Genomic DNA, 16,826 nt, shown 5'->3' with positions numbered 1-16,826 from the left:
GTTAGCATCTGATACATAGCATCTGAACTGAAGCCTTTATTCAGTCGTATAAAGGACTGAAGAATTTAAATGGTGAGTTCTCTGAAGAAAACCCACAAGAATGTTGAATTGGCTGTTTGTCATAGCAAGGTCCATTCTGCTAAGATAAGAAGGTGGCTGTCACCTCTGTTCAGCTGAGGTTTCTCATTTGTAAAGTGGGGTTAATAGATAACTTGTAGGACTTTGCTGAGGGGCAAGTGGGAAAACTCTTTGAGTAAATGAATAAATCATTTGGAAGCAGGACGTGCGTAGCAGATAATTCTCATCCACTTGAACTTAGCTTGTCTCTGCCATATAATTGCATACAAAATTGTTTGTTTTTATAATTGGATATTATATCATCCTGATGATTTGCAATTAATAGCTGCAGATGTATCTATTCTTGACTCCTCCTGGCATCCTTGTTTCACAGTCCTGGAATAAAAGTTTTCTCTCTTCTCCATTTCATTGCCCTGGGTTACTTCTCATCTGTTGTGCTTCCGTTTTTTTCTGCTCTTATTTTTTTAGTTTTTATCTCATTTCAAACCCTTTACTCCTTAAGTCACAATAGTCTAGATCCCACCTTCTTTACTCTATATTTCCAAGGTTTTTTTTCTTAACCCATTGCCTGCTTCACTACACAGAAGCTTTTTATCTGAGCATGGGCTTGAGCAACCAATGGCTAACTCTACTCGACTTGAGACTTGTAGGTCAACTATCAGAATATAACCATTGAAGGATTTCACCCCAACCTACCTGTGTCCCTAATTTCTGCAGTGCAGTTGACATTTTGCTGGGGGAGAACTAACATGGGTGCTAACAGTGTAGCCCCAAAGCACAAGAATCTTAAGAATTATTACAAAATGCATCCACGGTGCAACCGTCTCTCTTGCTGAGAAACACAGTATTTGTAGTTTAAGCCCCCATACCTCATCTCCACCCTGATTTCTTCCCCTAAAAACCAGTTCTTCTCCTGACTGCTAAGACTGTAAGTTTGGCTTTTTGCTTTTGAAGCCTACAAACGATGGTGTGCAGAACCTATGAGCATTGCGTATTTTCAACGGTGCTGAGCATCTCATGTTTGTAGGTAACATATTGCGTCTAATTTCTTTATTCATTTTCAGTATAATATTGTATAGTAAAATCACATACTTCACTGCGTGTTCATATATTATTCATGTATATTTTGGTTGTTCATAGATTTGACAGTACAAAGACTCAGACTATGAATACGGATGTATGAGCATGCGTATGGTATGTGTTTGTATGTCTTTGAAATTAAACATGGTTTTGTGTCCTTCCAGATGTTTAAGTTGCCAGGCATCTGATCTAAATGTTTGATGTTTTTCCTGTATTCTTTTTTGTACCCCAGGCACTATATGTTTAAACTCTCTTTTTTCCCCCATATATCTATTTTTTGTGTGTATCTTGTTTGCCTCTCTGTGGATCTATATGTGTTTAAATACGCGTACAGGTCTGTACACATGCAGGTGGATGAAAAGGGCATGTTGTCATGTGCCTTTTGTCTTATCTTTCCAATAGTCAGTGACATAATGTGACATTGCCAGTTGTGGAAATGTGTCCCAGTCTTAGATGTGTCCTTCCTGGGGGAATCTAGAAGGCCATGCATGGCATGTAGATACTTATAGGTGTAAATGATTATAGATATGATATATAGCACATGAATGGAGATATACTGGTTGTTTTAATTAGCAGTAATGTTAATAATCAACTTTTCTGGTCTAGGGAATTCCTGGTCTAGTAGAAGGGCCTAAAACCTAAACATATCGCCATTGCGTAGTATGGCAAGTGCTGTTGGAGGCCGTGATTCGGAGGTGACATGTGACTGCATAGAATAATTTATTTTGTGAGCGCTATAGATGACATGGTGGAAGTCAGCCCATCACAGAGACTTTAGTTATCTGGAACCCTTAATGCTGGGTGTTGTGAGGGAAGCCCAAAGGTTAGGATAACTCAGTGTTCTCTGTGTGTTCTCTTCCTTGCACTATGGAGCTAGGCAAGCACGCTGACAGCTGCTTTGCACAGCGTTTCTCTTGTCAGTGTCTGAAGTGACACCGCCTTTATATCTATGGAAGTATTGTAAGTGTTGTTCAGGAAGAATGAGAACACCAGAGGCTTCATGCGAAAATGTCATTTTAAGCTAGCACTGTCGTATTTGTTTAGTGTTCTAACAACCAGGTATGTACAGTGCTCAGCCTATGCCTAAGAAAGGGCCTAAATGTCATTGCTTCATCTGTAAAATGTGTCTAAAATATTACTCTCCCCCAAGACAGCCAGTCAAAAGTAAATCAGGTGAGACGATGTACCTTTGCTCCAGTTATTGGCTCCCTGCAGCATCAACGTGGTACATTTTGTCACTAACCACGCGTTTCCTTTAAACTTTCTATAAATGTGCAGGATAAGAAGGCTGAGGAGAGTCTAGCTCTCAGAATTTTGTTTTCCTCAGTCAGATTTTGGAGGAACAAATTGTGAAACACCTGAATCTGAAATTATGTAAGTGTTTTCCCCCTTACTCTGTTATGAGAGGTGTCTACATGAAGATGGATGGAAAAAAGAAATGACTAATTGGGATACAGGTGATGAAAATCTTTCCTAAAGAGGCATGTGTGTGTGTGTATGTGTATGTGTGTGTGTGTGTGTGTGTGTGTGTGTGTGCGTGTAGAAGTTTAAGTTTACATTGGACTTGAAATGGAAGATTAGTTACATTACCTATGTGAAATATTTCATGAGTGAGCTAATTTCTGCCCCAGATAATTCTGTCCTCTCATCCACAGCAACAAATTGCTGGTCTTTTTTCTGTGTGAATGGGCAAAATGGGAACTCTGGGACCCTAAAGAATCTGCATATGTGTTCATTCTTTTACATTTGGCTCTCAGTGTGACTTTAACCCCAATTTGAACTTTTCGATTAAAACTAACTGAAGCTTTTTGTTCCCTGTTTCAATTAATTCAGAATCTTGTAGAACTCTAATGTGAACTTTACCTACCATCCATCCATCTACCTGTCTGTCTGTCTGTCTGTCTATCTATCTATCTATCTATCTATCTATCTATCTATCTATCATCTATTATCTGTCTCCTGTTTCTCACCACCTTTCCCCATTTCTTCTCTCTCTTTTCTTTTTCTCTCCTATTCATTATACTTTCCCCTCTCTCCATATCCCCTTTCCTTTTGTTGGAATCCTTAGAGGATATATCAACAATAAGACAGGATAACAAAGCTCATAATTCCATGGGCTTGTTTCAGGCTACACAAGCATAGGATAGACAGCCTATTTGAGGACATGTGGTTTATGCTACTCTCAATCACTCAGAATCCTTAGCCAGATTATATTAAGTCATGCTGTAAAAGTATGCAGTCACAGACTAGGGTCTGTATTAGATGCTGATTTTCCAACCATGGTCCCAGGTATTTCTTTATTTATTATGTATACAGTGTCCTGTATGCATGTGTGCCTGTAGGCCAGAAGAGGGCAACTGATCTCATTACAGATGGTTGTGAGCCACCATGTGGGTGCTGGGAACTAAACTCAGGACCTCTGGAAGAGCAGTCAGTGCTCTTAACCTCTGAGCCGTCTCTCCAGCCCCCTGGTCCCAGGTATTTCTGTTTTGTTCTTTATTCTTTTATTATTTTTTGTTTTGTTCTTTATTAAAAGTCTAGCTAAGCTTGGGACAGAGATTCAGTAGAGGTTGTAAAAGCAGGATCAGTAACCATGGAGGAGTCTGGAGACTAAGTGTATTCTTTCAAGTAGTTGAGAACCACAGAATATGAATCTAGGATGCAACCTAGAGTCTTTCTCTGATACCTTTCACAATTTGCTAAATATCTGGCCATAGTGGGTTAATTTTAATAGAATAAAATTGAAATCAAGGGTAGAACCCCTTGCCACACAAGCCAGATAACCTGAGTTAGATTCTGAGAACACATTCTTGAAGACGGGGATTGACTCCTAATAGTTGTCTTTGAACCTCTACACATGTACTGTGTGTGTGTGTGTGTGTGTGTGTGTGTGTGTGTGTGTGTGTGTGTTTAGGCATATGCTTATATAGACACACTCCATATATATACAGGACACTCATAAAAAATTTAAAAATTGATAAAAGTAGTGAGAAAAACTTAGGCTGAAGTTTTAAAACTGATTTCTGTCATACAATAGCTTTAAAATTATAATGGCAGAATAATTAGAGCCTCTGTATGTAAAGAGTATTAATATTAAGCTCAGAGGTAACATTGGGCTTACATGTCATATAAAATAAAGACTGGTAATCTATCTGTCATTTTTTATCTAATTGTACATTGATTTAAAAAAATTTTTTATGTTTTGAGACAGGGTTTCTCTGTATTGCTATGGAGTCTGTCCTGGAACTTGCTCAGTAGACCAGGCTGGCCTTGAACTCACAGAGATCCACCTGCCTCTGCATCCCGAGTGCTGGGATTAAAGGTGTGTGCCTCCAATGCTCGGCCTGTACATTGATATTTTATCTTCTGCTTTTCTCTACTCTATGTCTGCAATCCTCTGCTGTTATTCATCCTTCTAGAGGTTGATTCTGTTCTTTTATTATATACTATATTGCATTGGATCTTTCTTTAACACTGACAACTGTGTTAAAAAAAAGCAGCAAACCTCTTTAAAACTGTAAGCAAATTGAAAATAATCATAGTTTCCTTGCCACGTTAAAGAAGTTGCCTTATCCATTCTCTGATGTCTTTGGCTTTTGATTTCCTTGAAGAGGCAGAGCCTTCTCTGTACTCAGTGAAAGTGTAGTGATACCCCGTGACATCAAGACAATGGGGTTGGGAAATTCAGTCCAAATGGAACAAATTTCATCAAGACTTCTTAGAGCTATAATTGCTAATATATATTGTGTATATCTGGGAGGGCTGCAGAATATACCGTTTCTACTCAGCTTAATTTGATCAAGGACTTGTCTTTCATTCCTCTTTTAGAAGTCAGTATCATGAGTTGATCATAAGAGAAGCTCTTGGATTTCATGTCTTGTCTTTAAAACAGTCACCATCTCAGAATCCCAGACAGAGCTTAATTGAATATGGGGTGATCAAAGAATGACTTTTCAAAAAATAAAACAATTCACATGGTGGAAACTTTGTAAGCCGAGTACACAGATTGTGTATAGATTTTGTGTACACTTTTAGAATTTATGCATAGAATTTCATTATCCTAGAAGACAGGGAATAGTAGTTTGTTGCCATTTACTATCCTATGTTTTGTTTTACTTTTTTTGGTTTTTTCAAGACAGGGTTTCTCTGTATTATTTTGGAGGCTGTCCTGGAACTCGCTCTGTAGACCAGGCTGGCCTCGAACTCCCAGAGATTCGCCTGCCTCTGTCTCCCAAATGGGATTAAAGGCGTGTGCCACCACTGCCCGGCTTATCCTATGTTGCTTTTATAAATTAGGCATATTTTGAAAGATTAATTTACTTTATTTCATAAGCGTGAGAGTTTAGCGTGCATATTTGGGGACCAGAGGTCAGAAGAGGACATCAAATACCAAGGAACCGAAGTTACTGATGGTTGTGTATTTCCACGTGAGTGCTGAGAACCTAACACAAGTCCTCTGGAGGAGGGGCATGCGCCCTTAACCTCCTGAACCGTACACATGAGGGTCTTTAAGATGATAATTTTCATTAGAAAGGTAGTTGACTTAAAAAGAGAACAGTCTCCCTCTGCTCTGACCCTTTTGTTGTTTGGTCAGAAATGAAAGGATACTAGGTAAGTATTTGGATTTCCCATTGCAGTAGCAAAACACCTGGAGAAAACAAAAAGAAAAGGAGGCAAACTTTATTTTCGCTCAAGATGTCCAAGGTTTTAGTCTGTGGGCTCCTGGCCTGTTAGCTCACGGTGAGGCAAAGCTCAGGTCTTTGAGCCAGACAAGAAACAGAAAGAGGGCAGGCAACTTGGGACGACACATTCCTTTGTGGGCAAGACCTTAGCGATTTTGTACCATGTGGCCCAACATCCTGTAATTCCTGCCATCCATCTCTTATATTTTTCGTTGTGAGCCTAGCCTTAGTGGCTGAGCCATCTATCTCTCCAGCCCTCTGCCATCCATCTCTACTTTTCAATTATGGATTCTTGTGAATTGATTAGTTAAATGCAGCAATATCTTTAAGCAGGGTGGTATCTAAAACAAAACAGATTCTATGTCGTTGGCATACGTTTATTTTACCCCAAGAAATTCTACTATGAGTACTGTACATTACCTTAAATAAATCTGGCAAAGCACATACTGATAGATCTTAGGAAATATCGAATGAAAACGATAAATATTTCCATCCTGCTTTGTGAATATATTGTCAAATCTTCTTGGTGGCTGCGCCTTTAACAGTTGGACACTTCTGTGGTTCTATCCTTAGGCCATTTGTCCTTAGATGGGTTCAGGCCTTTTAAACTACTTCCTATTGCATGGTAAGGATGAGCTCAGTGGTTCCTCAGTTATTTCTCAGTTTCAGGAGAAAGGACTACTGCCCATGAAGGCAGAAGCTTACTTCCCTTTGTGCTGGAGAGAGAAATGTTTTCTGTCTCTCATCTACTTATACACACACCATCTAGATACATGGCGTCTGAGCAGTATAAGTTGGTGGTGTGTCTTTAAAGCTTCTATGTAGCTTGGTACTCTTTGACAACAAAACAAATAAATAAATCACCGCAACATCAAAACGCCAGGCTTGGTTTCCTAGTGCACTGAAAACCAAGCACTCACAGTAAGTATGCTGTAGTCATAGTAGGCATCCAATACAGTCCCCATGCCTCACAGGGTGCATTCTGTGTATGGGCATCGTTTTGTCAGGTGGAATAACATTCATGGGCAGAGATTTCCTACAGTAAACAGCTGCTAGTCAGTTACACTGATGGATTGAAATGTCCTTTATTTGGTTAATGACAGACTGCAAATATAGTAACAGAAATACATAAAAATTAAAATACCTCTAATAAACAAAGATATTTAATAGCAAATGCTAGAAAGACAATTACGCACACAAAACCAGATTCTGGCTACTTTTGTTATCAGTGGACATACAGCTTTCATGCAATGTCCTGTCAAATTCACTTTATAGCCATCTTGTTAAGCAGATTCATTCATATGTTGCCATAACTATTCTTTTTGAGCTTAACACTATCAACTGGGCAAAGGACCAGTCCATCTATTTTAAATTTAGTCAAGAAGCAAAAGATAAAGTTAAATCTGCTCACTCTGCTCACATGCAAATTAGTAGTCCAGAGTAATTTATGGATCAGTCAATCAGATTAGTTGTTTTGAATCAATGCTTTTTACTATAGACATTTTTGTTTTCTTTGAGAAAAAAATGGGAAAAGTATGTGTGTGTGTGTGTGTGTGTGAGAGAGAGAGAGAGAGAGAGAGAGAGGGAGGGAGGGAGGGAGAGAGGGAGAGAGAGAGGGAGGGAGAGAAAGAGAGAACACATGTTAATATTTGTATTTGCTTTATGAAATTGTGATCTTTTAAAATTCAATAGTATTAATGAATTTCCCTCTTATTTGTTATGAAATGAGAACCATTCTTTCAGATTTTGACACTCCAACGTTTTTGTTCTCTAGTTATTCACTTACTGAAAACAATGCAAATTTTTGTGTTTTCAGACATATTTTACAGTCAAACAATCTTCTAGAATAAATTTTATAGAAAAGAACTGCTCTATAATTTTCCTCTAAAAATGAAATAGTTAATGCAAATTTTTCTTTAATATACATTTATCAAGATTTCTTTTTACAAGTATGGCATTATTACTAATTTACCTCATGGCCTCCTGTAAACTAGACTATTGCTTTTGCAATGATATATTTAAAATATAGAGAGCATAGGATGATGAAATAATAGCCTAATATTTATGTTTATCCTAGCATCAAAACTTATTGAAAGAGGTTGTATAAAGGGTGTGAATTTTATCTTAGAGTGGTTGGTGTGAGTTCTCATGTCCAGATGGTTATTAATAGACTTTATGTTTGGAAGTGTGTTATTAGAAGTAATCATTTTGCATTATTTTGGTTTGAATTAATAAGAGATTTATTTAATGGGAGAAGCTTGAAAGTGATGACATTTGAATCTCAAAGGGACTTAAAAAGTCCAAGAATACTTTCAAGTATCAGGAATGTTAAAGATTCAAAGCCCAAATTAAATAAAAATGGATAGCAAAGAGCCAGACCTGACACAGAGTTTATGAAACTGGAAGCTGTTCTCTTAAGAAAAAAAAATCTATCATTGAAGTCTTGCCCTGGAATCTGAAGAAACAGAAAACATTTAAACTCCTTCAGTAATGCTTGGGTTTGTGAATTGGATAAACAATGTAACAATGTCTATTGCATTTTATAGTTCACTTAAGCAGCCTGATTTTGATCTGTATATATGGAGTAGACAGGATCCAAGTGGTTTTTTTCCACCCACAACCAATGAGCAGACACACATGTTTCCTAAAGAAGAAACTTCTCATGTTCATATGGGAGCTATCTAGTTTGCTATAGGTCCAAGACTTGACCTCCCTTTCATTTTGCTATCAGTTGCTTAATTCTTTAGATACTTTGTGGGAGGCGTTTGGTCAAAAGGAACATTTTATTCTTTCTTTGTTCCTTTTAATTTTCTTTTGTAAGAGCTACAAGGAATGTGTAATTAATAACTTTGCACTTTAAGCTAGTAACATAAGCAAGTATGGTATAAAATATTTTTTCATTAAAGAATAGAGCATGATGACTGCTGTGTTTAGCTTTGATTTCAAGCACTTGAAAGTTTTATTGTCAGCAAAACAAAAAGAACAAGTCATCTGGCATTATATATTATGAAAATCAGTAGTGCTACTTATAGTATAACTCATACACAGCAAGATTCCAGGCTAAAGTCAGATTACACAATCTAATTCCCTTTATTTTTTCCAGTGTTGTTGAGGAAAAACATACATTATATATGTATAGAATTTTATATGTATAATATAGTAATACATACATACATACACATATATATGATACATATATGAAATGACATTTAGAAAGTGATTCTAAGATAGCGAATAATTGTTTCATTTGATTTTAAGTATTGTTATTCTCTTTGAAGTTAATGATAAAGAATTTAATTAAATGATGTTTGTTGTGTTTGGCTTACAGTTGATGCTGAATGTATGAGTGGTGAAGGAATTCAATTATTGAGCGCTGGGCATTTGTGGGTTTGGTAGTTTAGGGCACCACCAGCTGTTAGAAGTTTTATATTTCATCATCTTTAAAGGAAATTGGAAAAGAGACTTTCAAAGATAAAATTTAAATGTTCTTACCAGGGTCATGATAGTCACGAAGCCAAGGGAAGCTGAAAATTAATTCAGTTCTTTCCTGTACAGGTAAAAGGTTCAGAAAATAGGAGGGGTTTACCTTAATCCTATTGGTCCTACAGATCACATCTAAAACTGGACACGTGATTTCCTTTCCAGCCTTCCTTCTCCTGTTTCATCTTTCTCTTTGTTTGAAGCCAAGGTAGTAAGTACAGAGAACACTCACTTGACATCACTTGCTTTCAAAGAGTTTCTCATCTAATGGAAACAAAACCCAGATTTCTCCACACTGAGTGTGAGGTTAGTTTCTTTCTAAATTTCTCTGAAAACCGGTTACTCTGGTCAGGCAATTTGATTATTAATTATGTGGATAGTTGGAGCAAGAACATTTCACAAGTGTATGAATGTATATAGTTACACATGTGTGCATGTAGATATGTTTGCAAATATGTGTTTAAGTGTGTATGCAGATGTAGGAAACATTACTAAGTCATTAGTGGTGAACCCACATTGTCTAGATAACAGCAGATCGAGTTTCCTGTTTCTGGGAAGGAACCACCTTGAGAACAGGATTCAGTCTTACAAAGAAGACTCCTGTATAGTTAATAGTTTTAATCAGTGGAATAAAGAGGATTATGTCCTAAACTCCCATGTTAAGTGTTTCTATTGCATTAATGTAAGTGATAAAATAACACGATGCATTATTCTATTATGTTTTCAATAACTGTGAACTCTAAGAATACTTTTAAATTTTATTGTTCTAATTGAAAATGAAATGATATTAGTTGAGGGTTAAATTTAGGATTTTTGCAACTAGGGTGTCTCATACCTTAGAACAATTTGGAGAAGCTGGGCATACTGTGTAAAAATCTTGGCAGTTGAGTTAGATGGTCTAATTAAGGGTATTTGTGATTCTCTCTCTCTCTCTCTCTCTCTCTCTCTCTCTCTCTCTCTCTCTCTCTCTCTCTCTCTCTCTCTCTCTCTCTCTCTTTCTCTCCAGGATTTCTCTGTGTGACAGTCCTAGCTGTTCTGTAATTGGCTTTGTAGACCAGGCTGGCCTTGAACTCACAGAGATCCGCCTGCCTCTGCATCCTGAGTGCTGGGATTAAGGTGTTTGCCACCACTGCCCAGCCAGGGATTGTGTTTGTGTGCGTAGAAAATGGTGGAAATATTGACAATGCTGACTACTCTGTTGTTATGTAGCAGTTCTTCATCTCTCAATTACATGGAAGCTGTAAATGAAGAGTTTTGATTTCCTCTGTCCACTATTCCTGTGAGCCTCATTATCTACAAATCTGTCTTACAGTTGATCTACTCTAACTAGCATTTTACGTCTTTTTGTTCTTTTCGTTTGAGAAAGGCATATTGCTATGGAGTAGAATGAGAGGATTTTAAGGTAAAACTTTCCTAACTTATGACTGACCTTCATTCGTATGATTGTGCATTTTAATGACTTCCAAGGCCCCTCTAGAAAAATCATTGCTGGTGTGAACCAATTTAGATCCCCTGTCCACCCAGCTTTGGTTAGTATGACAGTCCTCAGGGCTGAGTGGGTTTCAGAGGTTGAATAATCTCACTAGTATTTCAATCTTGGGAAAAATGTCCTATAATATTTTATATTTTACTTTTTCCCTGTCTGCCTCATTAAAACCCAGAAAGAAAGGGATTTGCCCCAGGTCTGCCTGGGCTTTTTCTGATAATTTTACCAGCCCAGGGTACTGGTGTGTGTATGCACTTTATGTGTGATATATTCAAGGATGTGTATTTTATTTACTAAGAGGATCTTTTTGTGCTGTTTGTTTTACACATGAGCATATCAGCTCTCAAAGTGTTATGGTGACACCTTCTAAGACAATTAGATTCCTGATAGTTGACTAATAGAATTAATACTTGTAGAAGGCACTCCAAAGCCCCCCACATGTCTTATGAAGTCAATGCTGGGTATGCTTTTACAAGTATGTGATCTCTTTTTTTTTCCAAGGGAAAATGTTCACTGGAAAAGTTCTTGGCACACAGTAAAACATCGTGCAATCTGTTATTTGTCTTAGAGATAATAACTGGAGGGTGGCTATAGTCTTGTGGTATCTAACTTATGACTTGAGAGGGGAGTTTCTTCCACTCAGAAGTATTGCAAATGTGCTTATATTTACATAATATGTCACTCTGAAAAATTATGATGATATAATTCCAGTAAAATTTTTTCTATAACTACTTCAAAGTATCCTCAAATAAATTAACTACATTTTTTTAAAAAACAGCAACTAAAAAGAACATGCCCCTACCCTCCCCCCCCCACAGCCCAATATAAAACCGAATGACCTCTCAGAATCTTCTTTGAAGTTTTAGCAGTTTAACATTCTTTGCAATGTATATTGTTAAGGACTTTATTGAACATAAGGCATCAGTGTGTCATACTGCTTCTGAAGGTCTACTCCTGGGTGGAAGAAGAAACCAAAATTTGTGAAAATAATTTAATTAAGAAGTCCTTTCTTCTCAGGAGCTAATGATGCTGGTGGAGTCATTTTTAACCTTTGACCTACTACATTTCTTCGTGATAATGATAAATCAGCAGAGATCTAAAATTTCTCTTCCTTCCAAAAAATGACTTTTCCCCCAATATGAATGTATTTAGATCAATTTACTTTTAAGTATTTTATCTCAGTTCCCTTGCCACTTTTCTAATCACTTTGACATTAATATATGGGCATAAACCATACACCTTTCATTTTGATAGTTGGGCAACCTTAATGAATCAGATTGTGATTTCTTCAGACATTCTGCCTTTCCTTCAAGATTTTCTACAGTTTTGGGTAACCTCATCCATATCATTTTAGTTAGTCGTTGTTAGAATGCAGGCATGCGAAGCAGAAAAGGATGAAACCCAAACGTTAGGGTTCTTAAGCTCTTGGTCCCTGAAAGACTATCTTGTGGTCGATACGGATGAGCTGATGTGCAATGGAGAAATAATTCAGAATTGTAGAGGCAAGAGGTGCCTCCCAAACCAATATCGCTCTACATTATGAACTGGAGCATCTTGTCTTCTAGGTCAAGTTCAAATAGAAGTTCCTCAAAACATACACACACATAAAAAGTTATCCATACTTAACATGTGTTTTTAAATTTGTAAACACACACACACACACACGTACGCAGATCTTTGGGATGTGTGTTTCACTAAGTTCCACAGTTTGGCCCAGAACTCATGGACTCCAGAGCTCCACTTTCAGCATTCCTAATTGCTTGTATTACAGGCACGTGCCGCCATGCCTGGCTTAAAACAGCGTGTGTTTTGTTCACATTTTTGGTTTCAATGATGACTGGTTTCTTAGATCTTATTTTTTTCTCTTCAAATTTCTCCCTGGGTTAGCTACCAGTGTCATCTTTCACAAGAGTCTCATCTAATAGCAAGTAAAGATGTCAACAAAAGCAGCATTGAAATGCAAACATTGCAAAGACATGCTTAACCCATGTCTTAGTGACAATGAAGACTCCTCGCTTCTTTTACTTGAGGCTTTCATTTGGTGACAAGGAAAGCTACACATTCCACTTCCTTCCCATAGGTTAACATTGCCCCCTGACTAACATTTCCTCTTGAGTCTTTCATCCCAGTGTTGTTATTCCATGAGAGAACTTATGTGGACATTTGATGAATGATATCATGGGTGCTGTGGTTTTCAAAGTGCTGTCTTCCACATTAGTTACTGAAGTGAAATAGCGCCTTATCCAGGATTATTTGCACTACCAGTGTATTACCTTGTTTGGTGGTTCATTTCCCAACAATTTTTGTGACGGGCACAGCTGTTGGGATGCAAAGGTCACCCCCCCCCATGCCTTTCAGGCCAGTGTGATCCTGCCCCATGCACACTGAAGAGCTACAGAGGTAAACAGCTAAGCAATGCTTGTGTTTTCCCAGCGCATTTCATAGCTGTGGTGTTAACTCACGCTCCTAAACTGATCCTAGCAGCACAGCCTGCTAACATTAAAGAAAGCTTGTTTTGTTGGAAAGCAGCAGGTAGAGTTTTCAGAGAGACGTTCTGAGGGATGGCTTAGACAGCACTCCAGTTTTTCAGCTGACAGCTTATAGAGAACAAAGGCCGTAGAGCCCCGCCGGCCTCTGTTAACGTGGTCTTTAATTACTAGGGAACTATTCGTTTCTCAATATTATTATAGTTCGGATAACTACATCCCTGTATAGGTATTTCTCACTTAACATTTGACATTAGCCACTGATATCACAAAGTCCTAAGGCACAGTAGAGCTGGGGTAGGGAGAAAGCCACCATAAACTAAGATCTTGTCCTCTCAGTTTTAGAAAGACAATGACCTTTATCAACCTCCACACTGTTCCATAGGTGAGAATCCAAGGGCTTAGCTTATTGCCCCATCCTGCTGCAGAGTCCCAGTAAAACCTGACTTGCCAATGTAATGCATTCCCAGCCCTACTCCAAACCTCCATGTATCTTACAGAAATTTTTGATAGGACCGAGCAAGTAGTAGGTAGGCGGTTTTCACTGAGTTCCTAACATGGCTCTCTGTCATTTTGAAATGAGTCTATTACTTTGAAATTATATTATTAGTAGTATAACAATATCCCAATGTAGTAATTGTATGTGTATGTATGTATGTTTTTTTCATGGAAGCAAGCAAGCAAGCATGCAGTATGTGTTTTGTAAAATTAAACCTGTGCATGTATATTCTGTAAACATAGCACACCTGCATATATAAAATTTATATCATGTACATCATTGCCCATAATTGTAAATAATGCAAAAATAGGATGGGTGGGAATGATTAATAGTATGGGTAATAATGAATATTTTAGTATTCATAGCATGTTTTAAAAGAATAGATCAGCTAGTCTTTGTGTTAAACAGTTCCAAATATCAAATATTATTTGCTTTTGTCTGTTTGCCTCTCTTTCTTCCTCTTCTTTCTTTTTTTCTGTATTGTTGAAGCTGTTTTTTCCCTCTCCTTAGAGGAACTATGTTATTGTACACCTTAGAAGACCTTGAATTGGCTATGTAAAATACCCTAGATTGGGTTAGCTGTCTGTAACTTCAAATAACCAGGTCCCTTCCCTTTCCTTATGTGTTCGCAGATATGGTCCGGAAAAAGAACCCCCCTCTGAGAAACGTTGCTAGCGAAGGCGAGGGTCAGACCCTGGCGCCAATAGCTACAGAAAGCAAGGTGTCTGCGAAGGACCAAGAGTTGTCCGCAGATCAGATGTCAGAAAATACAGACCAGAGTGATGCTGCAGAAGTAAACACGAAAGAGGACCACAGCGTGCATGGCCAAGATCCATCTTCCAGCAGTAAGGACTTGCAAATCTCAGGCCTGAGTGAGAAGGCTGGCTTCAATTATGAGAGCCCAAGTAAGGGAGGAAACCTTGCCTCCTTCCCACATGATGAGGTAACAGACAGAAATATGTTGGCCTTCTCATCTCCAGCTGCTGGGGGAGTCTGCGAGCCCTTGAAGTCTCCTCAAAGAGCAGAGGCAGATGACCCTCAAGATATGGCCTGCACCCCATCAGGGGATTCATTGGAGACAAAGGAAGAGCATAAAATGTCACCAAAGGCTACAGAGGAAACAGGGCCAGTGCAGAGTGGTCAAGCCAATTGTCAAGGTTTGAGCCCGGTTTCCGTGGCCTCAAAAAACCCACAAGTGCCTTCAGATGGGGGTGTAAGGCTGAGCAAACCCAAAACTGACTTACTGGTGAATGACAACCCAGATCTGGCACCTCTGTCTCCAGAGCTTCAGGACTTTAAATGCAATATCTGTGGATACGGTTACTATGGCAACGACCCCACAGATCTGATTAAGCACTTCCGAAAGTATCACTTAGGACTGCATAACCGCACCAGGCAGGATGCTGAGCTGGATAGCAAAATCCTGGCCCTTCATAACATGGTGCAGTTCAGCCATTCCAAAGACTTCCAGAAGGTCAACCGCTCTGTGCTTTCTGGCGTGCTGCAGGACATCGGCTCTTCCAGGCCCGCTTTATTAAATGGGACCTATGATGTACAGGTTCGTGTTCTCTCTTGTGATTTCTAGGAGTAGAAAGAAAGGGATTAGTGATGAAATGTAAATCCCTAGTTTCGTGTTCAAAGTGAGTGCCCAGGTGAGAAAGTTTGACACCCTATAGAAAGAAACGTGTATATTCATTCCATTGCTGCTTCATCCAAACATGTGCTTGGAGTTGACTCTAACTTCTCATTGCAGCAAAACGAATTCCAACGTTTCCAGTAGATTTGGAGAAAGGCTTCCCATGGAATTGGCTAAACTTCATATTTCTTCATCTACTTCATGGTAGTTAAGCATTTCCATCCTTCCAACCATGGTGGAGATCTGTGACTGTGCATGATCATTAAGTCATTGCCTTGTTCTAGTTTCAGACTATCAGGCACCTGCTATCGTCTTCCTCCTGGGTCAGTCTTTCGTGTGTCTTAGATTTGGATTTGGTTTTATAGTTAGTGCAATTAGATTTGGGCCATTTTGACAGTGATGGAGATACACACTCTTGATACATCAAACTAATTGCAAATGAAAATTTGGAAGTAACATTTTACATTGATTAAAAACCTCTCGGAGACTGCAGGTAGTGGAGATCTTAGAATGACTTTGAAGTAAGTCAATGACACTTTTCCTTTCTCCGTTTAGGGAAAATAATAATTTAAAGAAGCATTTAGTAATGATTTATGTTTATACTTTTATTGAAACCCACACACTGTTTTCATCTATTTTTGTCGGTGATAGCATAGATGATATGAAAAACCCTAAGGTGTAATATTTTTAATCTGAAAGAAAGATGGAAGTGAATGTGAAGACATTCAGTATTTAATTTTAATTTAATCTTAGTGTTTGTAGCACAATTGAAGCTCATGAGCAGTCCAACTAAGAGTATTAGGTTTTGCTACATTCTGTTCATTGCTATTGTCTTACTGAGCCAAGTAGATCACAAAGCATGTAACGGTAAATACTCACCTTATTTATGAGCTTTTAGAAGTACCTTAGAGCCAGTGAATTTCCTTAGCACTTATTTTTCCAGGGAAGTCTCTTAGTATTCATTTTTGTCAGCTTCCCAGCCACAGATCTTCATTCCTATACTTTTCTACTGACCCCGTGCCAATTAAGGAAGATGCAGAAAAGAGTTACAGAGAGTAGGCAGTGAAATGTTTTGCCACATTTGTAAGAAGGGTCTGGATGCAAAATTTGGAGTTCTTTCAATGTCAGAGTGGCCATTACCATCTTAAAAGGAGCTACGGAGAAAACTTAACCAGGCAGTTTCATCTTTAAAATTTCCATTTTTCTCCCTGGATTTCTACAAATAGAAGTATTTCTGTGGAGCAGCAAATTAAGGCAACATAGTTATTATGCGTGAAAGCTCCGTGCTTTGAACTCCTGTCTTATTAAAGTTCATTTCACTGTCTTCTTGCAGATATGCTCCGCTGTCAAACTCTGATTTAGAAAGCAAATACGTGTTTCAGATGAAAGGGTTGGAAGT

General features: G+C 38.3%; 1 protein-coding gene across 8 annotated transcripts in view; it reads left to right on the top strand.

Annotated features, from left to right (window-relative positions):
* The window catches only part of Trps1 (transcriptional repressor GATA binding 1), a 226,473-nt gene that overhangs the window by 30,290 nt on the left and 179,357 nt on the right, over nt 1–16,826 (top strand). For all 8 annotated transcript variants that reach the window (XM_040730620.1, XM_040730621.1, XM_040730623.1 and 5 more), the window contains one exon: nt 14,424–15,349. In XM_040730620.1, coding sequence (XP_040586554.1) covers nt 14,426–15,349 — 924 coding nt within the window. In that variant the 5' untranslated portion in view covers nt 14,424–14,425. The remainder of the gene's footprint in view (nt 1–14,423; nt 15,350–16,826) is intronic.

The sequence above is a fragment of the Mesocricetus auratus genome, unplaced genomic scaffold (genome assembly GCF_017639785.1).
Source record: "Mesocricetus auratus isolate SY011 unplaced genomic scaffold, BCM_Maur_2.0 Super-Scaffold_100023, whole genome shotgun sequence".
Taxonomy (NCBI): Eukaryota; Metazoa; Chordata; class Mammalia; order Rodentia; family Cricetidae; genus Mesocricetus; species Mesocricetus auratus.
The sequence above is the reverse complement of the archived record's forward strand: the minus strand, read 5'-3'. Positions and strand labels throughout refer to the sequence as shown.